Source organism: Anguilla anguilla, chromosome 5 (assembly GCF_013347855.1).
Source record: "Anguilla anguilla isolate fAngAng1 chromosome 5, fAngAng1.pri, whole genome shotgun sequence".
In the NCBI taxonomy this organism is placed as follows: Eukaryota; Metazoa; Chordata; class Actinopteri; order Anguilliformes; family Anguillidae; genus Anguilla; species Anguilla anguilla.
Window position 1 is genome coordinate 11808408 of NC_049205.1, and position 24203 is coordinate 11832610.

At 45.5% G+C, this 24203-nt stretch overlaps 2 protein-coding genes across 4 annotated transcripts; one reads left to right on the top strand and one right to left on the bottom strand.

Moving 5' to 3' along the window:
- Nucleotides 1–5690, bottom strand: cisd2 (CDGSH iron sulfur domain 2). 3 transcript variants are annotated; one of them, XR_004765298.1, is made up of 4 exons: nt 5513–5690; nt 1690–1904; nt 1051–1196; nt 1–139 (listed from the first exon to the last, which is right to left on the bottom strand). XR_004765298.1 is itself a non-coding variant. In XM_035418181.1 (4 exons), the coding sequence occupies exons 1-3, from the start codon at nt 5613–5615 to the stop codon at nt 1107–1109; spliced, it is 408 nt and encodes a 135-aa protein (XP_035274072.1). In that variant the 5' UTR covers nt 5616–5690; the 3' UTR covers nt 1–139; nt 1083–1106. The 3 variants fall into 3 exon arrangements, 2 of the variants coding, with proteins under 2 accessions (XP_035274072.1, XP_035274071.1); XM_035418181.1 differs by having other exon boundaries at nt 1083–1196; XM_035418180.1 differs by having other exon boundaries at nt 1–1196; nt 5513–5689.
- A 1301-nt stretch (nt 5691–6991) lies between these two features.
- On the top strand, nt 6992–22360 carry suclg1 (succinate-CoA ligase GDP/ADP-forming subunit alph). The gene is made up of 9 exons (XM_035419888.1): nt 6992–7141; nt 9119–9219; nt 12029–12145; nt 12376–12588; nt 12895–12952; nt 14032–14115; nt 14516–14667; nt 18544–18732; nt 21685–22360. The coding sequence occupies exons 1-9, from the start codon at nt 7108–7110 to the stop codon at nt 21709–21711; spliced, it is 975 nt and encodes a 324-aa protein (XP_035275779.1). The 5' UTR covers nt 6992–7107; the 3' UTR covers nt 21712–22360.
- Nucleotides 22361–24203: the final 1843 nt, after the last annotated feature.

Here is a 24203-nt window from a genome sequence, read left to right on the forward strand (position 1 = left end):
TGTTTGTTACAAAAACCATTGGAAGCTTTATTACAGCATACATACCAGACATTACAACCAAAAGGATCTATTTCCAAATAACATTTTGAACAGAACAGAAACAATACCATCTACCCAGCGGAAATATGTGTTGATTGATCTGCAAAGGGAAAAAATGACACAAAATCATATTAGAATATGCTGCCACTAAATTATAGGCAGTTGTATAAAAACAAGATTCAGTATGGTGCCAATGAAAATGGTAAGCTTTGGGTGTGACATCTTCACATTATTTATTGACATAAAAGCTATGAAAAGCGATTCGTCAGATGCAAATGTCTTTGGGGAGATGGCTGGTATTGATGTTAAATGCTGGTACTAACTCACTGAGCTTGAATCTCTGGAATAAAAAAATAAAAAAAATGTTTTATAAAGTTGGTTCCCTAAAAATGGTCCAAGCTGTTCAAAACTATTTTGGGAGGTTTACAGTCCCTTAATTGTCTCAAATGCGTGTTCTGTACAGGAGAAGTCCCTTTAGAAGACTACAACAAGAAATGGGGTAAGCCTTTTTAAGCTTGCCGAGTCGCTCAGCGTTGAGCCACAGTTTTGAATCGGCTAGCTAGAACTTGTTTTAGCTACAGAAAATGAGCAAGGCGAGTTGGCGCGCAGATATTAAGACGCAAAAGCTAAAAAAACTGTTAATGGCTAAATAAAATTAACCTGTCGTAGTCATGATTCAAGTCATAGTCAAGTTGAAATGAAGCCAAAAAAAAAAAAACCCCACAATGCATCTGATTTGATATTTGCTGTACACATGGTCACCACTGATTCACAAAAGATTAACGGCATTGTGGCACGGAAGTCATCCTTTACAGTCGTTCAGGTTTTGCGCCCAGGGTATGATAATCGGTTGTATTTAGGAGAGGCTACCATGGAATAGAGGCAACGTGTGCTACCTTTCTACAACATAACCACCCCCACTCCTCACCAAAAAGAAAAGAAAAAAAAAAGTGAAACACAGGGAAAGTCAGAAACAGCTAAATGATACAAAACGGTAAAAAAGAGGCCCACCTCTAAATAAAGATAATTTTTAAAAGACCTACGGACTGCCCGACAGAAGTGAGGGATTATAGAATTTTCTTCTTCAGTATTAACGGGCCCACGTTGTCTCCCGTCAGCATGTTGTGCTTAATGTGCGATTTATCGCACACAGGAAACTGAAACAGGAAAGAGAAAAAACATATTAGCAGCCGATAAAACAAGTTCTGCTTCGGAGCTTCAGTAGCAGTGAGTCTTCATTGCCCAACGCCACAACAGGTGTCCTATAGTACATGTGTAAAGCATGTGTGTACTTATAATTCAAGATGGAAACTATGGAAACATGGAAAGGCAGGGAAGGCCAGCTCACTACTCTTAATTTGTTTGTGCCATTGCGCAGTGTTCTGAGGCACTGTGGCCTTCTCATTCATAAAAAAAGAAAAGCATACCGCGCGTGACTTGCACAGCTGTGTGACTGGTGGATTTGCCTCGGCTAATTTACAGCTCATTTTCACCCCAGAGCAGCTGAGGTGAAGCCCACTGTTTAAGTGAAAGATAAAGCAAGTGCGCAATGCTGAGGGTCTGGGACTTCCCCCGCCATAACCGCCGCTCGCCACGCCACACCACGCCAAACCACAACGCGCCACGCCGCCGCTCCGGCTGTGCTCTCACCGTTTTAGATCGCCAGCACCGGCAGTAGCAGGCGCTGGCGCTTTTCAGGTCCTCGATGTCGATCTCGTTGACGACCTTGGGGTTCTCCTTCTGGATCTTCAGGTTGATGAGGCTGTCCTTCTGCTTCTTCTTCTTGGGGAGGAAGGGCCGGATGGTGAGGTAGCCCAGGAGGGCCAGGATACCCAGCAGGGGAAGAAGCCGGAGCCACTCTGAAACTTTAAGCGGACAGATGTCATGCGATCAGCCCTTCACCCCCGGGGGCTTCCCGGTTTGTCACTTTGGAAAATCTATTCCTGCTCCTGTCCACGCATGACGCGCTAGCAGAACATTTCCGGAACGTTTACGGGTAAAGATGCTTGTGTGAAAGGAGCTTTTGTCTCCAGCCATTATCAGTATCCCCACTGCGCACATGGATTTACTCTCGGCCAATTTGCAAGTCTCCGTTCCGCTCCAAGCCTTGAAAGGGATTTAAAAAAAAGAAAAAAATGTGCTCAATTCTTAATTAATTTGATTTGTTTCATTTGGGATCCAAGTATTAATAAGCACTTTTTGGATGCGAAACACTACACTCAGTGAAAAGAACCACGAGGGTTTCAAAAACACTTTTCAATTACTGATTTTCGCTCTGTGCACAAATTAAAACTTTCAAAATGTGTTTCTGAAACAGTTTCTTTCTGGTGAGTTTCTGATGAGAAACACTGAAAAGGACCACATGCATTTAAATTCCCAAGTCTCACAAGGCTCTTCGTGTGGTAGGGAACTACAGAACTACCAGCACTGTAAAATTCTGACTACCACCACAAGCCCTATTTAGTTTCCTCAGTGACGCCACAATGTTCTTCATCCACTTGAACATGGGCCTAGTTGTAAAATGAGGAAACAGTCTCAAACCGTTTGCAGGTTTGGTATTAGTAACACTGCGGACTAATAATGCACAGTTTTTATGAAAAATATTTCAAACTGTCTAACCATAGTCCTGCCAACCCATTTTTAGACCATTCTGCACCCAGAGGACACAACGTTTCACAGATTGAACACCAAGAAAAATAATCTGTTTTCTCATGAAAATGCTAAATTAAAAAACACAGTATTTCTGCAAGTTAAGTTTCAACCTGAATATGGTAGGTGCACAATGCTGTTCTTAGAACATGCCCCAAAACACACACAATCGGTCAAAGAAAATAGGCTACACTGTATTTTATGAAAATTTCAATGATTTCATTGATTCCCAGTGTTGCACGTTTTAATGTCCATGACTGACCCAGAAACTATCTAGTAACTTTTTCCACATCCATGTCCTTTCTCCTATAATTTGTATTTTTTTGTGCAAGCTTTTCCGCATTACACATCTCAAAAAAGAAGGGGGGGGGGTAAATGCAACATCATGTTCCTGTTATCAAGAGCCAAATGTTTGGTAATCAAATGAGACCATGACAAAGAAGCCTAACTGAACTAAAATAAAACCCCTAGAACTAGGCTACCCTACACATCCTTTACATGCGAAACAGCTGCAGCCAGTAACTGTATAAGGTCAGGGTGTAAAAGCACTGAGGCAAGCGCAATTGAGTGGCACTTCATACGAGTATGGGAACTGCAGAAAACAGCAGTGAGATACTGCTTTCCTTACAGAGCAGTGTTAAAGGTGCCATTTTATATCCACACCAACAACAATGCGCATTGACCTCACTCTGCCCACAGCGTGTATAATTCTATTTTTGAATGCATGTGTCAATTAGACAGTGACTGAGTGACACACGTTAGGCCTGACATGTAGCCTAAATTCTGAGGCATGAAGTCCCCTTGAGGGGAAGAAGAAGAAGAAAAAACTGGAATTGCTGAGTCACAGTTGCACAACACTTTTCAGCTCAGTATAGGCCATGTATATAAATATATAGAGCCTAATCTGGTTTTTGCTTCTGCAGGCCACAGCGATTTTGAAATATAAGATTTTTTTCCAGATATGAATGGCATGACAATGCACCAATTTAAAAACAGTACTGTACTGTACTGTAATCTGAAAAACAACCCTGTCTATGTCTGATCCATCTCATGTTTAAGAAACGTAAGGCAAAGGGCAGCAGCGTAGATGTACTCTGAGTATTGGATCCATGCATACATTTTCCAGCAGCTCCATGCTCATCCTGCAGATTAGCAGTCAGATTAGCAGTAACTCAGCCTGCCTATGGTGTACCACATGCTTTTTTATGCAGATGACCGTGACGGGTCGGAGAAACCATTACTTTTTCCTATGGATGATTATTTATTTATTTTTGTTTTCCACAAGGCAAAATGAGCCTAGATTGAGCCCTTCTCACAGAATTGACCCTCTGTCTCACTCCATAGGATTTCAGATGCATGTGATGTCCACTCATTCTATTAGTTTAGAGGAAAACAAAATGCTACAACAGACAGTCAGGTTTTGGGCACCTGCACCAGTGCTTAGTTAATGCTTCACATTGCAGCGACTGCAAGGATACCACAGTGAGCTAAAGAAATAAAACAATGCTCATCGAACAACAGACAATGCATATCTGTGCACAGCATCCCATTAAACTGGCATATAAACATGGGCCATGTAGAGACCCCTGCAGTGTTCAGTCAGATGCTCTCAGAGTTCAATATACCTTCATATTAATATAATTTCACATGCTGTTCTATACATGCACAGGCCCATTTACACAGCAACATGTATAATTTATAAATATAGCTCCATTGCTCCTATAGAGCATGACTTCCCACATGCTAATACAGGGGTGCAAACCATGCAACCATAAGCATAAAACGTAGCTAAGTTTGCTATATATGATCTGTCCCTGTCTTCAGGTACAGAGATGAAAAATGCATTTGTTTTTTTTTTAAGATTCAAGGAACATCAAGAGATTCTCAACCATGTGACATGGTGTAGGACGCCTTATGACACACTCGGGCCCATCTTACAGTATTTTAAAGGCTGTGATGACGGAGTGCATAGTTAACTACTGTATCATCTCCATGTGTACTTTATTATGCTAAGCCTCATATTAGCTTTGCAATGTTTCTGGGATTTTATGATGTTTGTTTGCGTATATTAAATGTTTTAATCCAGGCCTACATGTTATATGAAGGATAAGGCATGACGTGTTAAACACTTTTACCTGTATCGGTAGTTTGTGGCAAGTTTCTTTAACACAGGGATGTATGCAATGGTCTTTCTGTTCTAGTCAGAACATATTCATGTGGATTAACTAAGTGTTCGTCCACAAGAATTCCAGTTTGTGATGCAAGACAGGAGAAGAGTAGCCGTCTAATTTTAGATGTTCTTATTTTAGGGGTGAACATTGTTTCACTGTCTTGCAAAAACCGGGTAAGACAGAGCTCGGACAAGATCAGTTTATAGCGACCGGTTTTGTCAGTTAGTTAAGCCTGCAATGACCCGTTCTTTCTCGAATCACCCTCCAATGCGAAATAGTTTATCTTGAACTTCATAAAGGCCTTTGAATCGTTTTGTCATGTCAGCTCTTAAAATTCACTTTGTGATACAGCCTACACTTCCACATCGTAGTGCACGCTGAATGGAAATACGGGAAAGTTCCTTCAAATGTAGTCTACTAACGTCATATCTGAACTATACATTCAAATTGTAGACTATATTGTTTCTTTTATGGAGCGGGTGGTTGTCCTTATAAGCGACGAACCGGTTAGCTGTTCTGTATCATGAGCAGTATCGATACAGCAAAAACAATGGCACTTCACTAAGAACACCAACTCATTTACTCTGCTAGTTCTCATTGCATTTGAGATAGCCTACCTAATGACTTGATATTCCAAATCATTATTTACGTACCTGTTAACCTCGCAAATCCTCCGATAGTTTCTGGTAAAGGTAGCTTTTTGAGGTAGGCTGGGAGCTGGATTTTAATAATCTTCGCAATGCTTTCTAACACCATCTTGAATATGTCTGTGGGCAGGTTTTTAATTCACCGAAGTTACATATTTCCTGGGGCCCATCTACGCATTTGCGTTGTCAAAAGTGTAACTTAGCACAGGTCAACTACTATGAGAACAGGAATTTAACGTATGTGTGTACGTGAATAGCTCCATCTACGTACGGTGATGCTACAGTGTTTAGCCAATGAATGTCCGGAGAGTTGGTGCTCTCTGATTGGCCAGTGTCGATTAGTGACATACCGGCAGTATGTTGTAGTTCATTGTATCATACTGTCATCGCTTAATTCGTTGCCTGTGTTATAGGCTATGATAAATCCTAGCTCATTTAAAATATGTAACAGATGGTATATTTATATAAAAGTCAGCGGATAAAGTGTAATCCGATGGTTGGCGAGAAGTAGGCTAAACACGGGATCTACATTACCTATTTGTCTTTGAATGTCATGAATTGTCCAAGGGCCTAAATTGGTAAAATGTTTCATGAGTTTCGGATAATATCCTTATTTTTTTATCGTGATCATTTCCTTATTTATTGTCTGTTGTCGTAGCTTAACTGTCAAATCAATTGACCAGTGTCAATATGCTGTATTTCTACATTACAGGATCAGCTTGTTTCATGCTATAAATAAATTTCACTTCTTCTCATAGCCTCTTTGAGTTCAATCTTTATGAAGTGACGACTAATCTATCGTCATCGTCCTCGGCAGCAACAAAATTAACAACAACAACAACAACAACATACTATTATTATTATTATTATTATTATTATTATTATTATTATTATTATACAATGAATGTTCAGTGAATTAATATCGATGACAAGTAACCCAATTACGTAGCTTACACGTATTTTGTTGTTATTTGTAGATCATGACTACATAGTTAAGTAATTACATGAACATATATACATTGAATTATACAAAAGAACGACTGAATGCAAGAGCACAAAATTTACAGTTGGCAACATGTTGCCAAAAAAGCTGCATTTAGGAGTCATATGCCTCCCTCTAGTGGAAAACTCAGACGCCCGTAGAAACTCTTACAGCTGTGTCTGTTAGTAAAATGTTCTTCAAAACGTGTTTGTACAAATTAATGAGTATGTGTGTTGTGTGTGTGTGTGTGTGTGAGTGCATGTGTTGTAGACCCACTGTTAGGGTGGGATAGCCTATTTCCAGAATGGAAATGCATGAAATATCAAATATCTTGAGTCGTCCTACATAAACTTCACCATCCAGAATCCTTTGCGGTTAGAACCCTCTCTTTCATTTATTTAGTCTACTTTTCCTTTCTCTTCCTATAATATTGTATATTGATAGTCAATTGTTTTTGAAAAGAAAGTCGCCAGATTGTTTTTTTATTTTTATTTTTTGATTGTATACGTTCGTTTTTATTTTCTTTTCCTTACCATATTAATTGGGCATATTTTTAGACACCTAATCCATTTTACGTTTAGGCCCTTCCCTCTCCCGTGTCATTGGTGAATGACCGAAGATGTCGCACAGTAGGCTGTTTACTCGGCTGTTCTGTGAGTATGGTAACTTTTTGTTTATTTATGCGTCAGAGTACAGTCAATTCTGCATTTTTTTCTGAGCCTGGTCGTGCCGACTCGTTATAAAGCTGTTGATTTGTACATACTTCGGTTGTTTTCTTTAACACCACTGGTATTGCTACTGCTAGCAAGCTCAGCCCCCCTAGTGTAACTGACTTTGGAATATAACTTTACTTGCACGCGAGGCTATTCCAGGCCACACTGAACTTTGACCTGCCATGTCTCTTTAATTTTTAATTTTTATTGTTTTAATTAGTTGCTTTTACAAATATGCCTTTTTCAGTTTTAAACGTACATGGCCTTTGTACCTGCAGGTACATTTCAATACGTTTTTGAATTGTTTCACTGAGAACCTAACTGATGCTGGCTGTTGTAAATGGCCAGTTTTAGCCAACTGACGTGGACGATAATTCATTCTGAACATTTGTTGAACCCGCACCATAGACTCGCTAACGTTACCCAACATAAACAAAGCTAGTTGCATAGTTAATTAGTATCCTGTTAGTTACCCAGCCTCTGGGGAGATTTAAACAACGTGTGAAGTGATATGCCAATACAAAATAGTTTGCTAGCTGTCTATATAAATACATTTAAGTTCAAGATGTAATGCCTGTGCAGTGCATTGTAACTTGCTTGCTAGCCATCCATTCTCAATGACTTCCTTCCCCCAACATTGTGACATACTAGTCATGACACAGTATTGATTTATTGACAGGTTAGAGCCAGAACAAACAGGTCAGAGCCAGAACAAAAAATGTGTCATCGTTCCAATACTTTTGCAGTATGTTAAACATGGCTACTATATAATTGTTTATGGATATTGCACATCTTTGTCACCCCACTTTCTTCATTTTGGAAGTTCCCTTGCACATTCACCTTGTGCTGATTGCAGTTGCGACAGACCCTTCTGTTCTTACTTCCTTTTCTCTCAACGTACACCATTTACTGGTACCACTGATTTGGGCAGCATGCTTACTGAAAGTCTGCAGGTCTGGTGCATGAACAGTACCTATGAGCAAATCATCAAACACCTCCTACCCTGCTTCAGTACAGATTTACAGATACATACTGGCTAAAGGTTTTGTCACATTGACCAGATTTAGGCCTAGATCTTGTCAAAAAAATATCAGTAATCTAAGAATCTATAAAATAACTGCATTTAATTCAGGAAGCAATGTGGTTGAGTTATTTATGTTTTCAGATTTATCCTACTCAGTCACCTCTGGTGTGCAAATGTGCAGTGATTGGATGTTAAAATAGATTGCTTTGCATAGATTACACATGGAATCATCATTTCCAACTTCTAAAAATTGGCGTTTTGCTGTGAACTAATCCCAGGATCAGATAATCCGTAACTTTGAGACAGCTTTAATCGGGGTATGGAATCTGCTTGGGGACATCTTCGGCGACTGCACAAGACTGAAAGGGGTCTAGAAAGGGGCTAAAGAAAGTTTTCTCCTAGAAACAACTCGGTAAATTAAAAAAAAGAAAAAAAAAAACTTATTTCAAGCATTTTATTTGTCTGGCTTCATTGATTATGTAGTGTAGGTTCAGTCATGTCTACAGAAAACATGCCTGTTCCTGTATGTAAATGCACTGGAGCCAGTGGGCTGACAGTTGATTTATTTCCGGGTGGCCAATGGGCTGACAGTCAGTTTTCCATCTGCTTAGAAATCCTGGAAAAGTGAAAGGGCTTTTTGTTCTTCTTCCAGTTGTTCCAGGTGTCCTCCATTTACCTGACTGTGTTCTAAATGTGTATTGCTTGCTGTGTTGGATAGGGAATATTTTGATGATAGGTTGGTTGAGAAAAAAAAAAAGAAAGAAACACTGGTTACTTCTCCCCGTAGAGAAATCACTCAACATTTTTAACACCTGCGACTAAATCTGATGGGTTTGAGTGGCAGTCAGCGCCCAGGATTCACTCTCTGTCTCTCGCTCTCTCGCTCTCTTCAGTACAGCAGAGCAGTGTCCGACATTGCTATACCGCCTCAAGAAAGAACCTCTACATCAACAAGGACACTAAGGTCATTTGCCAGGGCTTCACCGGAAAGCAGGTTTGTATTGTCTCTGTCCACAACTGCTGTCAGGCCAAGTCGCCTCTGTGAGACAGCATCCTCATGGCGCTCCGCTTTTGTTTTTTTTGTTCATGGGTGCTGTACTTGCTGTTTGCAAGCACCTTTTCCCTTTCCTTATGATCAGTGCTAGTCGCTAGCTGTGGTACAAACACATGGTGATTTTGTGAAGCTGTAGGCTGGACATCACCTTTAAGGGTGACTTTGTTCCTTTGTGTTTTTAGTGTTCAATTTTACTGAGATATAGGGTAGCAAAACACATCTTTTTGTTTTGTCTATGGTATACTCTGTCATTAACTGGAAGATTGGAAGAGTGCATCCTGGGTCACAAAGTAGTTTGTTGTCACAGATTCCCTATAGTAACCCGACAGTTAGCTCCTGCATTTCTTCTGTCCTCTGATAGATAGATATGCACTTGGAAGTAGCATGTTAGGATACATTACCTTTTTCAGAAAGTTTTACCAATTCTGAGAACACTTGGCCTTCAGTAGATGTTTTGGAAATAACTGTCTGTGGTATATCATAATATACTTTAAGCATGACTGGGTACTGTACTTGGATTTTATGAACAAAACTATTCTACAAGGTAAATGCTTATTGCTAACTTTAGTACCATTATATAAATGTACTGGCCTTAAGCAGGTTTAGATGCCTCATTTTCACTGTTGCGCTAGAACAAGGCACCTGAAGTTGCTGTACCGCATCACAATGACTGCTTTTTTGTTCCCACTGTATGGCAGCCTGCTCTCTGTCAACCTTCCAATGCAGGGACTTGTTCAGTGAAAAAAGATTCCTTATTACTACTTGTCTACTTCTGCCTCCTTGCTACAGATGAGACACTTTCTTCCCTCTGTGGCTATCCCCTTGGTTTTTAGCACAGGAGGTAAAACATGATAGTGTAGCTTGGCGTCTACACTCCTGACTGGACTGTACAGATGTTGGTACAAGTAGTGCAACTGGAGGGCTTAACCGGGACCGGTCAGCAAGAAAAGCAAAAGCCAAAAACCACGGAGGCCCCGTGGAATGAGCTGGACAGTATTACAGACGTTAGCTAATAACGCATTACAGCTGTTCGGGTGAACAAGTCGGCCAAATGTTTTTCAGTTCTGCAGCGTCCAGCAAGATTACCGTTCTCAGCCATTGGTTTTATGCATTTGGCAAGTTTTGCTCCCTGGCCCTTTCTCAAAGCCCTGATCTCTGTAATAATGGGCTATTATGTAAAGTTGTAATGAGCGGTCCTAGTTATTAGGGCTAAGTGAACGTGGGCTCCAAAGTCATCACGCCACATTGAGCCCAAATGGACGAGGCCTTCAGCGGAGCAGACGATGCGCTAAGCTAAGCTAAGCGTCAGGCATTAAATGTGAAGGGGGGCGAGGCGGCGGTCGCAGAGGTTAAAAACGTTAGCCGTAGTGCGCTGCAACAAGCCCCCCTCCCCCACAGGCAATTACAGCCCTGCCACCGGTGCCGTTGGTTTTGACCCAGGATTCACGCCTCCATGCCGCTCATGCTCATTTCAGCATGACCTTTAGTGATGACCATTCAGAGGCGTGCCTGGCCAGGTTGAAAACGAATCCTCTGCCTGCTATTGAGCTGGAGGCCTTGGTCCAGGGCTGTTTTTGTGCAAACGTGGGCGATGGAAACAGGACGATGTTGCCCGTCGTTCCAGTCTACAGCGCGAGTCTTCAGGTGCTGCTCCCCTTTCTCCTAAACTGCTGCAGGCTTTTTTTCTGCATAGGACAGTAGGCCTCATATTGGTTGGTCTACCCATTTGTACAGCTCCGAGTCAGAGGAGTAGGCTTCATTCGTGGCTCGGGAAGGGAGGTCGTGGATGGCCGAATGGCCAGAAGAGGTTGCTAGTGGGCAATAAGACGCAGACGACCCGCAAAAACACCCCTCCCGCCCCAGCTGACTCTACGCTCGTCTGTGTGTGGCGCTGCAGAGCTCCTAGCCGCCATTGGCGCTAGCAGTCGAACGTATGATTTCTGAATGGAATCTGGGCCCCAGGAAAGGCAGCTGAACCACGTCAGTTTGAAAGATTGGCCCAGTACATGCGAGTTTAAGCGGCGCATTCCCGCCGTCTCCAGCGCAGGAGCGCATGTGGGAACAGTGGCGGTAATGCGTTCTCTGGAGGGTGTTTTTGAATACTCACGGGAGGGCGCCGTGTTCGCGGACGGTGGACTTCACCCCCGGCCACATACCCGTGTTTACGGTGTACCGCAAACCGATAGCAGGCTGATAGCGGGCTTTTAGTGCGCGTGGCTGCTCTTGTGCTTTATCGACGTAATGGCAGCAAACAACCATTCAGCCTTTGCCACGGTGTGTTTGTGGAAAAATAAACACATCGGTGCGTTTGGAACTTTGAACGTTGACAATAGTGTTTATCACAGTAGCGTGTGTGTGTGCGTAAGTCTGTGTGTAAGCGTCCATGAGTGCATGCATGCCTGCGTGTGTGTGCGCGCGCGCGTATGTGTGTGTATGTGGGTAAAATGATTTGTAAGGCTGCGTGTCGTGCCAGTGCGCGCGTGAGCCTGCGTTTCCGTGCGCGTTCGCGAGCGAGCGAGCGCCCGTCTGAGCGATCGACCCAGGCGCGCGGGCGCGTCCCTCGCATCGCTGCGCCGCGCTAGGCGGCGTGCGGATGATTAATGGCCAATGGCAGCTCTCCTCATCAGCGCGGCTGCTGTCTTTAATAATATCCCAAGGTCACAGCTTTAAATACAGCGCAGGGCCCTGGGAGCTGTGTCCCTCCCTGCCTGATCCATCATCGTCCTCCTCCTCCTCCCGTCTGCTCCAGGGGACCTTCCACAGTCAGCAGGCTCTGGACTATGGCTCCCGGCTCGTCGGAGGAGTTTCCCCCGGCAAGGGAGGCAAGACCCACCTCGGCATGCCCGTCTTCAACTCCGTGAAGGAGGTACGGTGTGGCGTTTCTCTCTCTCTCTCTCTCTCTCTCTGTCTCTCACTCTCACTCTCTCTCTCTCTCTCTCTCTCTCTCTCACTGTGTGTGTGTGGGATATTTTTTTCCCTTCTGTGATTTCTCAGTTTTTGTGCTGAGGTTTTGGACTTGCATGTTGCGTCTGAATCCTCTGTGTGGCACTGTATAGGCTCTCCTCACGGCCTCCTCCCTCCCCCCCCTCCCCGCAGGCGAAGGACGGCACGGGGGCCGAGGCCTCGGTGATCTACGTGCCCCCGCCCTTCGCGGCGGCGGCCATCTTGGAGGCCATCGACGCGGAGATGCCGCTGGTGGTGTGCATCACCGAGGGCATCCCGCAGCAAGACATGGTGAAGGTGAAGCACCGCCTGCTCCGCCAGGGCACCACCCGCCTCATCGGGCCCAACTGCCCCGGCGTCATCAACGTAAGCGCTCCCGCAACGCTCCCTCAACGTTCCCGCAACCTTCCAACGCACTGTCAGCCTCCTCCATCCCTCCTTCGGGGGTTTTGCTTTGATTAAAGCCTCATGCAAGACTTAAATGTGTTTGTTTGGATGAATTCTTAACAACTGTTGCCTGTTGCCACCGTGTGCGTCATCTCCTGCTCCTTTCCTCTTTCTCTTCTTTTCTCTCCGCGTGTTCAGTATGCAATTTTGCAATTACGGTTTTTCTTCTCTTTTTTTTTTTTTTGATTGAAGTGGTCTAATCACACTCTCATTATATTTTGGCAGCCCGGAGAATGCAAGATCGGAATCATGCCGGGCCACATCCACAAAAAAGGCAGAATCGGTAAGATGTTTGCACAATGCCGCTTATTTTGTTTTTGTGTCTTTCCTTTCTTTCTTTTTTCCCCCCGTTTTAAATTGCAAACTTGCCGGCGGAGTTAACAAAGGAGGCTCGTCTGTCTGAAAACACGGCTTAGATCTCTGCATGGGGAAAGTTCACAATGGAAAAGTACAGAACTAATTCGCTGCATTTCTGGTCGAACCAGGGAAAGAGAGAAAGAAAGGGAGAGAAGCTGGAGATAATTGGTCTAATCGCAGGACGGCAGGTCTCTAATCATAGTTTATGGAACTTATTTATTTGTTTATTTATGTATTTGTTTGCTGACTAATTTATTTAGTTATTTTCGCATTGGACCTTAGAAACTGCGATTTATTTTCTGTCCAGAGGTTGTTTTAGAACAAGCTCTACGAGGAACTCAAACTGTAGTGTGTTTGTGCCCTCGAAGGTCTTCATTTTCCATCACATGTATGTTTCTCCTGGCCTTTACATGTTCTTTCGTCTCATTACTGCAACTTTGTCCATTGGACGCCCTTCAAGTTCTCCGGTAAAGGCTGCAGTTGTGCTTTTGAGGGTTGCGCGCGTGAGGAATTGATCTCTGGCAACAGAGGGAACGCTGTAAGATGTCACGGGCTGGCGACTGCGGCGTGGTCCAGCCGACGGCCACTGGGTTGGTCTCGCCGCACGGGCACCACGTCCGTCTGACGACGCGAGCCGTTTCCGGACCGTTCCCAGCAACCCCCAGCGTATGCGCGTGCATTCAGTGGAGTCGGAACGTACAACATCTCTGTTAAACGTTCTCTGTTAAAATCGGGTGACACGCTGACCCGGTCGACTTTTGTGGTCACTTTGTCTTAAGTGCACGTTAAAGCCGTGCACTTGCGTTGTTATTGCGCCGTGGTCGTTGTGCGTACACTCCGCTTGACGGCTTGTTAAAGGGCTAACGATCTTCGCGCTGGGTTGAGGTTCACGAGATCACCTCGCCCGCCTAAGTTAGTCATCCTAACTCTGAGACGGGCGGTGCTCCTATTGGTGACCGCGACCGCTTCGACCGGACGGTTAACGGCGCGGTCGTGTTTCCGCAGGCATCGTGTCCCGGTCCGGTACGCTGACTTACGAAGCCGTGCACCAAACTACACAAGTGGGCCTGGGACAGTCTCTCTGTGTGGGTAAGTCCGTTTAATCCTCCTTTCACTCAGGCAAGAAAACAATCAGAATGCATTATGGGATATGAGCATGAGCCTAGTATTTGGCAAGAGCTGATTAAGGATTTAGTGAGCCCAATTGCAAGCAAATATCTAAGGAGGGAAGTAATGACCCTCACAAATATTAAAGGGATTAAAGGGAATTTTTATGTTTTTTTTTTTTTTGAAGACTGCCTGATAAGATGCTGGACTAAAGTTGGACTAAATGAAGTCCTTTTGAATGCGCTTGTGACTTATTTAGCTGAGATGCCACTCCAGAGTACGCTCTGGACAGATAAGCGCATTGTGTTTTCCTGAAAGGGGAATATTATGGGGTGCATTTCCATGGTGCCCCCCCCACCCACGATCGCTGTTTCTCTGTCAGGGATCGGCGGGGATCCGTTCAACGGGACGAACTTCATAGACTGCCTGGAGGTGTTCCTGCAGGACCCCAAGACTGAGGGAATCATCCTGATCGGCGAGATCGGCGGGGACGCGGAGGAGAACGCCGCAGAGTACCTGAAAGAGCACAACTCTGTAAGAGCGCACACACATACACACACAGGTGCGCACACACACACACACACACACATGCAGGTGCACACACACACACACATGCAGGTGCACACACACACACACACACACACACACACGCACACACGCACACGTAGGTGGGCGCACACACACACACACACACACACATGCAGGTGCGCACACACACACATACACACACGCACACAGGCACACGTAGGTGGGCGCACACACACACACACTTGTGCACGCATACACGGACACACGCAGGCACAAATACAGACACGCATAGACACTAACTTCTTGCACTCTACACATACATATGCGTACACACTCGCATACGCACCTCTGCATACACTCATTCTGCGCGTGGCCAGGGAGCTTAGCATCATTTATGTGCGTTTACTATGATGTTAGTACCACTACTTGCCATTTTTTATTATTCACAATTGTCAGGACAACATGGTGTGCAAGGAGGTACGTATCAGTGTGTTAAATCTGAAGCTACACTGTACTCTGTACATAGGAATAGTTTTATGTTGTTTTGTGGTAAAAGCTCAGATCCATAATATCGCAGTATAGTGGAACGTCAGCCCTGATAAACGGTCAAATCCGATAATCCAAACGGTTCTCAGGAGACGAGCTCACATCCCAACATGCCCACTTCAACTGGAATATACCTGAAATTTTAAAAGAATACCTGCTGGACTGCAATTTGACCCTTTGAGAGATTATGCTTAAGTTCAGGATGTCCTGCAGAGTAACCCCTCCTGTTGTCTCGAACACTAGCAAAAATCGACCATGGACAGCACAAGACAATAAGGAGGCTCAAATCGAGATGTACCATGCTCCCCCCCCACCCTTCTTCTCTTAAGGCACTACTTGTGAATGGCTTCCAGATCAATATGAGAGAGCATCAAAGGGAATTCATATTTTTCACACAGCTTGTTACAGGCGGGTGCAGACATGAAAAGCATTCTTCCTCGGTGAAAAACACGCTATATATAGCGAGGCGGTGGGTCCGGTCGATGCTCGCGGGTCAGAACGTCCGTCGAACTCTCGGAGAGCCGTGTCGGTCATATTGGCGGTTTTTGTGAGGGGGAAGACCGGGCTTCCCGCCGAGCCTTCGAATGCTCTTCACATGGAGCGTGTGGCCAGAACATCCTTTCACCTGCACGCCACCCCCACCCCCCCTCCCCCTGTCGCTGTCTCACTTCTCTGTATCTTTTGGCTTTCTCCATAAAACTGTCCGCAGCGGGCAGGTTTGTTCCTCCCGGCCCCCCGACTCTCTTAGAGTGGGGGATGTCAAACTCCACTCCGGCAGGCCGCAGTGTCCTCTGGTATTTGTGGTTTCCATTCAGTCAACAGCCAGTTACGGCCTTGAGAGCATAGTGTGTGGGCTCTTTAGCCAATAAATGACTTGCATTAGTCACTGGTGATGAAACATATCGAAAACCAACAGACTGCGGCCCACCAGGAGTGCAGTTTGACACCCCTGGATTACAGCGTCTTCTACATTTTTAAAGGCGGTTGGGTCACAGTGTCTCCATCTTCAAAGGTAGCTGGCTTATAGTGTCTCTTACATCTTCGGAGGCAGTTGGGTTATAGTGTCTCCCAAATTCTCAAAAGCAGTTGGGTTACAGTGTCTCTTACATCCTCAAAAGCAGTTGGGTTATTGTGTCTCCTGCATGTTTAAAGGTAATTGGGCTACAGTTGCCATCTTTAAATCCCACAGTTTGGCGTAGAGTAAGTCCATTGCCTTCTGAGGCCTTGTTTATTTTCAGGGGGGAAATGAATCCGTCCACATTAGTAGTTCTGAGGTGGGTCAGACTAGGCCAGCGTGTTAGAAAGGACTCCAGCTCCAAGGGCAGCCCAGCGTCCGTCCTCCGGCCGCTTTGACCTTGCCGGATTAAGGAGCAGCCTCAAGCAGTCTTCCCTTTTACAGGTCCGCGCTTTTACTGGACCCTACTGGGGCAAGGAGCGGGAGACGCTGCTCGTGTTCTGTAATTAATCTAATAAATCTCCTTCGGTAATTATCAGCGCGGCGCTAATTTGGCCGGCTTTATGCGAAGAGCGCTTCCGAGGCGGCGAGAATGTATTCCTTAATTATGCAGCAACCTGTTTAGGTAGATTCGCACAAAGGGGCCATGCATTTATCAGAGGGTAAAGTAGCTGAGGTTTTTTCTTAGTTTTTTTTTTTTTTTTTTTTGATTGGGTACAGGGCGACAGTGTAGTACAATGCTTAAGGAGCTGGTCTTTTAACCTGAAGGTCGCAGGTTCAATTGCCAGGTTGGACACTGTGGTCGTATCCTTGAGCAAGGTACCTGACCTATACTGCTTCAGTGTGTAACCAGCTGTATACATGAATGCAATGTAAACTCTTCGTAAAAAGTTGAGTGAGTCGCTCTGGATAAGTCTGCTAAATGCCTGTAATGTAATGTAATGTAACGGGTACTCAGAACTAAGCTCACCGGCCACACATGCTGTATTGAAGGAGGTACTGTGAGCGCTGCCTCAGTTCTCCTTCACAGGTATTAGCAAGCAGTCGGTGATGTCTCTCCTTATCAGTGTCTGGAGCTATTGAAAGAAAAAAAGAAAACTTCTCCCTGTCTGTCTAATTTACCCATTCCCCACGGTTTATAGATGCGTGTTACAAATTAGGCTAGCTTTAATTGAAGATGCATTCAATACACGAGCATGTATTATGTATCACAGTACTTTGTTGCAGAGAATTTAAGTCCGAAGAGGAGGGGAGGACATTTTGAGAAAAAAGTATGGTAAAGCAATGTGGGGAAAAAGACCAGACAGGCAGCTATTAACTTGTCATTGCGAGAGGTTGTGAAGTTTGGGCCTGGCCCCACCTCATCCCCAAATAATGGCGTAATCTTGCGACATGAAATATTGTTTTCCTCACAGAACTGATCTTAAATTTGCCCATCCATCACCGTCGTCAGTGCGGCCGGTCGGCTAATGGCTGCAAACGTGACTAATTACCCTGTGGGTAATGAAGTGCTCGCATTACACCCTAAGACCATGCTCCCACTCACCCCCCCCCCCCCCCCCCCCACACCCACTGTATTAATGTAATCTTCAGACAGAACCTTTCTGGCTTTAATCACCCCTTGAGAACAAAAGGGCTGATACAGCAGTTTGAGTTGTTATAATGGTGCATCTCAAAGCACTTTAGCTTTACTGGTCGTGTTGATTCCACACCTTTTAAAACCCGGTGTGTACGGCCCAAATTACAGTGCGTCTGTGTGGTCTCCAGGGTGTACAGCCCAATCACAGTGTGTATGTGTGTGTGATCTCCAGGGTGTGCAGCCCAATCACAGTGCGTCTATGTGCTCTCTAGGGTGTACAGCCCAATCACAGTGCGTCTGTGTGCTCTCTAGGGTGTACAGCCCAATCACAGTGCGTCTGTGTGTGTGGTCTCCAGGGTGTACAGCCCAATCACAGTGCGTCTGTGTGGTCTCCAGGGTGTGCAGCCCAATCACAGTGCTTCTTGTGTGGTCTTCAGGGTGTACAGCTCAATCACAGTGCGTCTGTGTGATCTCCAGGGTGTACAGCCCAATCACAGTGCTTCTTGTGTGGTCTTCAGGGTGTACAGCCCAATCACAGTGCGTCTGTGTGGTCTCCAGGGTGTACAGCCCAATCACAGTGCGTCTGTGTGATATCCAGGGTGTGCAGCCCAATCACAGTGTGTCTGTGTGGTCTCCAGGGTGTGCAGCCCAATCACAGTGTGTATGTGTGGTCTCCAGAGTGTACAGGCCAATCACAGTGTGTATGTGTGGTCTCCAGGGTGTACAGCCCAATCACAGTGCGTCTGTGTGGTCTCCAGGGTGTACAGCCCAATCACAGTGCGTCTGTGTGTGTGGTCTCCAGGGTACCAAGGCCAAGCCGGTGGTGTCGTTCATCGCCGGCCTCACCGCGCCCCCGGGCAGGAGGATGGGCCACGCCGGCGCCATCATCGCGGGAGGGAAGGGCGGAGCCAAAGAGAAGATCTCCGCCCTGCAGGCGGCCGGGGTGGTAGTCAGCATGTCCCCTGCCCAGTTGGGCAGTACCATTTTCAAGGTAAGGATGGGGGGTTTACCAACTGGAGTTGTTTTCAATAGTCCCTTACATACCTGTCTATGGAATGGTTTGCAGGCAAATGCATTTAACAATCTGTGTAGGGGGTGGGGTGGGGGGGTTTTCTTAATTTCACATTCTGTGCGCACAAAAAATTTCTTGGCTTGGTGGATTGTCAATCATGCAAGCCGCTTTTTGCTTTATTATGAGCAATCACTTATCCATAATCTCAGTGGGTTCTGGTGTGCTTTAAGAACCTGAAAACTGCATATCCATGGAATTCCTTTATCCCTCCTGAGTCTGTGGCTTGGCAATACTAAATCCATATCGATGTTAGTTTAGAGCACAGCCTTTCAGAATGCAGTGGGCATAGCTTGCAACGATTGGCTTATTGAAATGAGAGAATAATGATGTCACAAAAACAAGGCTTTGGACACTTCTGAGATCCCGCTGCCGATGGCCGAGGCTTTTTCCAAAGCTGAAATGCTCATACGCTGGTTTTACCACATATTTTACATGCTGACAGGTGTAGACTGCAAACCCAAGCTAGGAACAAAGATTTGTGGCGTGCCAAAACCCTTTTAGAATGAAGCAGAGAGGAGCTGCAGCAGTCTGAGCTGCCCGTCTCAGAACGTCTGATGCCGGCACTTGCCGTCACGGGCAACTTGTCTAATCGCAGGTGGCGAGTTTTAGAACGCTACGAAGAGTCGCTGGTGGCAGCTCGACGCCTCACGAATCCTTGGCATGAACTGGGCTTAAAACAAGAAGCATTAAGAGAGAAAAAAAGAGAGACCAATCAATTTTAACTGGAGGAGTGGGAGTACTTTCCGTTTTTTCCGGAATGGTCCGTGAAGCAGGAAACGGCTGGGTGTTCGCGGGTGTGGAAGGCCAGGCTGACCCGAAGGCGAAGTGCAGTGCAGGATGGGAATGCGGGCAGCGGGAAGCCTCCTCTCCGCACCGCGGCCGTCTGCCCGGGTCCACGCCCTGCCTGGGTTCTTTCATTGAGCTGCCGTAAAGAACCGGATGGTAAAACCACCAATGGGGCAGCGTGGCTAAGCCGTAAACAGCCGCTCTTTATTCTCATTGGTCGCAGGGAGCGGCGTGAACAAGCGGCGTAAAAACAGAGAGCGCGCGTTATTCCCGCTCACAGTCCCGCCATTACGTACTCCAGCGGACATTTTACTCTCCAGCATTGCCCTGGATTAAATTATTTTTTTTTTTTACGGCTTCATTATTACGGAAATGATAAAAAGCAAGCCGAGGTTAATCTTCTGGAGCCTTGTACCTGGCATCTCTCTTCATCCCTGGCCTTTCCCGCCGCTGGCAGACGGTCCGGAGCAGTTCCAGGGTGTGGGTGTCCCGAACGCGACCGTCTCTCGATCGCGCCGCTCCTGGCCGCGTCGCTCAACCTCACTCGGGGACTCTTCCTCGTTCTCCGCGCCGAGCGCTTCGTTTACCCCCCCCCCCCCCCCACCCCCCCCGTCTCTTTCAGACAGGTCTTTTAAGCGCCTCTTTTGATTCACTTCCTTTTTTTTCTTTCTTTCTTCATCCCCCTCTTGTTTTCCTGTCTCGTCTCCCCGCCCACAAGCCTTTGGTGATTAAACGCTCCCTCCGCGGTGCCGGAGCCCGAGCCGGGTTCGACTTTGGCAGCGGGAGAGCGGGGGCTTCACAGAGCTTCCGCGCGGCAGCAGCGAATCGCCGACTGCCAGCCGGCGTTTCGTTAAAAAGGCCCGTCTTCCTTTTTTATCTAATTATTATTTGTTTTGTTGATTTGTCGGTCCGTACCGCTCACCGCGATGGACAGCGCGGAGCAGGTTTGACCGCTGCGGTATTCAGGGAAGGCTCCGCCCCTTTCAGAGCGCAGGCGGGCCCCACAGGCGGCCGTACGGTCGGCTCGTCTTCAGGCTCGCGTGAGAGAGGCAGGATCAAGCAGCGGATGCGCCGCGCATTTATCTGCTTTTAACACGCGCCCTGCTTTTATGAGGGCTGCTCTGTGTAGCGCTGAGTGCTGTACTGCTGGGGAAATAAAAGCAGCATGAAAAGGTTCTGTTCTGCCATGCAGATGTGCATTAAATTTGAATTGGTTACAGTAGTCGTTCCACTTTCCTCCACCAGATGGCGGTATAAGAGCAGACAAAGGTTCCGTCTGCATTGAACGATTACGTGCAAGTGCTGTCCAAGACCAGATAAATGACGTTTGCATAAAGCAGCATTCTCCAAAATAAATTTAATCCAGGAAAGTTTTTTTTGTTCTCCCCCCCCCTTTCTTTCTTTCAGTAGATTCATTGTACTTGCAGCATCCTTCATGATAATTGGTTAAAAATAAAAAAAATAAACAGTTTTGCCTATCAGTGATGTTTCTGATCGTCAGAAACATTACTGATAGAAACCTATTTTCCATAGATTTTACTGTGGGTGTGGGTATGGGTATGGGTATGGGTGTGTGTGTGTGTGTGTATATATATATATATATATATACTTGTCTTCAGACTGCACATGTAATGTGCTGGCAGGGTTTAAATCAAAGCTGCCCAATCCTGTTCCTGGAGATCTACCATCCTGCAGGTTTTCACTCCAACCCTTACAAAGCACCTCATTCAACAGCTAGAGGTTTCATTGAGCTGCTAAGTAGTAGAATCAGGTGTGCCTAATTAGGGTTGAAATGGAAACCTACAGGATGATAGATCTCCAGGAGACGGGTTAAATGAAGGAACCCAACTATTATCTGTCTAGTTCAAGATCCATGTATGCAATTCTGCTTCTGATCAAAGGTAAATTTTCTACTGTCTGTTTGAGCCCTTTACTGTTAGTTAAAGCGCAGTACCTTGAGGCAGTCCCATCGTTCTACTTTGCAGTTTACGGCACAAAATGGCCGGCGTTAAATCGACTTTGACGAGAGCACGTTTCACGATGGCGGAGCACCTACAGTAGACCTCTCCTCTGCTTTTTTTTCAGGAATTTGAGAAGAGGAAGATGCTGTGAATGTGGAGCCAAGAACACCCCCCCCCCCCCCCACCTCCACCCCATGCACCCCTCCAAGTGGATCGTTTTGTGTTCGTTGCCCTTGGTTTGGGGAGCCAGCCCCAGGAGAACCCAAGCTCTCCTCACGTTCACTGTAACTTAAACTCATACAATTTAATATGTATGACGTCCTTAATGTATGCCAGAAGAATAATAAATGTATGATATCTTGAGTATTTCTTTGAATTCATTCGTACAAAGAAGGTAACTCTTAAGAGCTCTTCTGTAGCGCAGATGAACATTAGATTTTATACAAAAAAGTTTGGATTATGGAGTAGTTTTGGTCTCGAGTTCAAATCCATGATGAATTCTTCTGGCAACAATGGTTCTCCCTGGTCATCTCCCGTCCGTGTACAAACCAAGTCCGATCACTCCTTTGTAGCGTTGTCAGACTGACATGCGAAGAGTACAGGGTGGTATGGCTACTGACAATAACATTAAGTTACTTAACCAGTCATTGGTTAGTAGCTCATCGGATTATTATACTGTTATACCGAGCAGTCTTGTGTTCTCAACTCAAAGGGGTATTTTTTTGCTTTGTTTTTTGTTTTGTTTGATGATAAACCATCTTTATAATGGTATTAAAATTAAAAACATCTATTAAATGAAATGATTCTAATGGCTTCTTTCTCGTAAAATTCTTGGAGGACACAACCCCTAGGCTTGTAACTGGAGTATTCAAGATCCCTTGAGCACCTCAGCGAGCGTAAATTTGTTATACGCACATATATTAGTCCCCCGAAATAAGGCCGCCTGAATACAAAGAAATAATAGCGGTATCACGAGATTTTGAAGGGAAGGCCACAATCATTGGAGGGCTGTCCTTGTGTTAAAGACCATGAACCAAAAAACCGGAGGCAAGCCTGTGAATTGATTACCGAGCTCAATCTAATCGGGGCTCCTGCTGAGAATTCGTCATGGGCTTTTTCTGTTTTGGTTTTCGGCAAAGAGGTGTTGAAGAAAGCCCCAAATCCTCAGTTATGAATGTGCAAAACGGAGTCAGGTGCGTCACACAGTTGAAGCTTTTAGCGAGGTTTTTCAGGTAAGCTACGCACTTATTAATTCTAACCCTGTGAAGGAAAAACGGTGGGAGGCCATTTCTTTCAATCTATAATTGCATTTCTCCCGCATAATGACATGCATTCACATTTCTTCTTGATAAAGAATAAAAATTATAATTCCATTTCAGTGTTTTTTTTTTTTTTTTTCCGCGCTCTCGGAACTGCGCCGAGTCAATTACCATCAGCATTTCATAAATTTTGTTGGGTAGAAAAACGACTGATTTATTTGCTTATTTATTAACTGAGGTCTTTGTGATTTCCAAATGTGTTCATCATTTTCACCGGCAGGAACGTCGGGTGCATGTTAAGGTTGTCTCCGGCACTGTCCTCTGGGGCTTCGTTTTGTCCTAATATGAAAGACCGTATAATTGAAAAAAGGTGTACGTTATTTTTCACAGAGCTCCAGTTTTGAATTTCTAAATTGCGAGTGAAGGAAGATGTCGACCCGTTATCCTGACCTGTTCAAACATTTTCGACCTCATTTAGTCTTTAAGGGCTGTGGAATTGGTTTGATCTCTGTGACTTCTGAATGTGTGCGTGTGTGTGTGTGCACAAATTTGTTTTTACGTTTATTGCGTCTGTGAATAGAAAATGTCTTTGTTAACGGCCCAAAGTTATTGCGAGTGTAAAACTGAGTTTTGAACGAGGCCCTATGTCCTTGATTAGCAGAATAAGCCCGGTATTTGAAACCATCGAGGAATGATGACACCGCGTTCTCTCGAGTGTCAAGGGTTTAATGAACCGCTTTGAATGTTCCCCTCTACAATTCCCTCAAATTTCGGCCGCTGTCATCCCGCTGTACAAAAAGGCGTGGCCTCCCTGTCGTCACCCTTGTTCCGGGTCAGAGGCGTGTGAACTCTCTTTATGTCAGAAGGATTTTGCAATACGGGCAGTTAAATGGGCGGTCACAAATGAACTGCATAGTGAAAGAGGAAGTAAGAGACGGAACAAAGAGGCTGACTGACAGTGTCTTTGGAAATAAATTATTTAAATAAATCCGGGATTAACCTCCGTAATGGACCGTGAAAAAACTCTTATCGCTGCTTCTGTTATTGTCAGCCTGGAGAGATTATTCCGTGTACACATTGTTAGCAATTACCGCTAATCTGCATTAGAGAATTACCATAATAAAGATTGCCTGCAGAATTTGAAGCGTTATTTGTTTGGGGGCTCAGGGTGGCCACTATTCTCCGGTTGTGTTACGGTGGCCAAGCCGCGCTCCTCGTTATCTGCGCTCGCGGTTAATGTGGCGGCGCCTCTCCGGCCAAGTGTGCGCCGCGCAGCAGCCGCAGCGCATAAACGACGCGTAGACGCAGGACCGCGGGAGGCTTGCGGCTTCGCCCGGAGAATCACCACGCCCTGCGACGACATCTTGCAAGCGAGCGAGTGCAT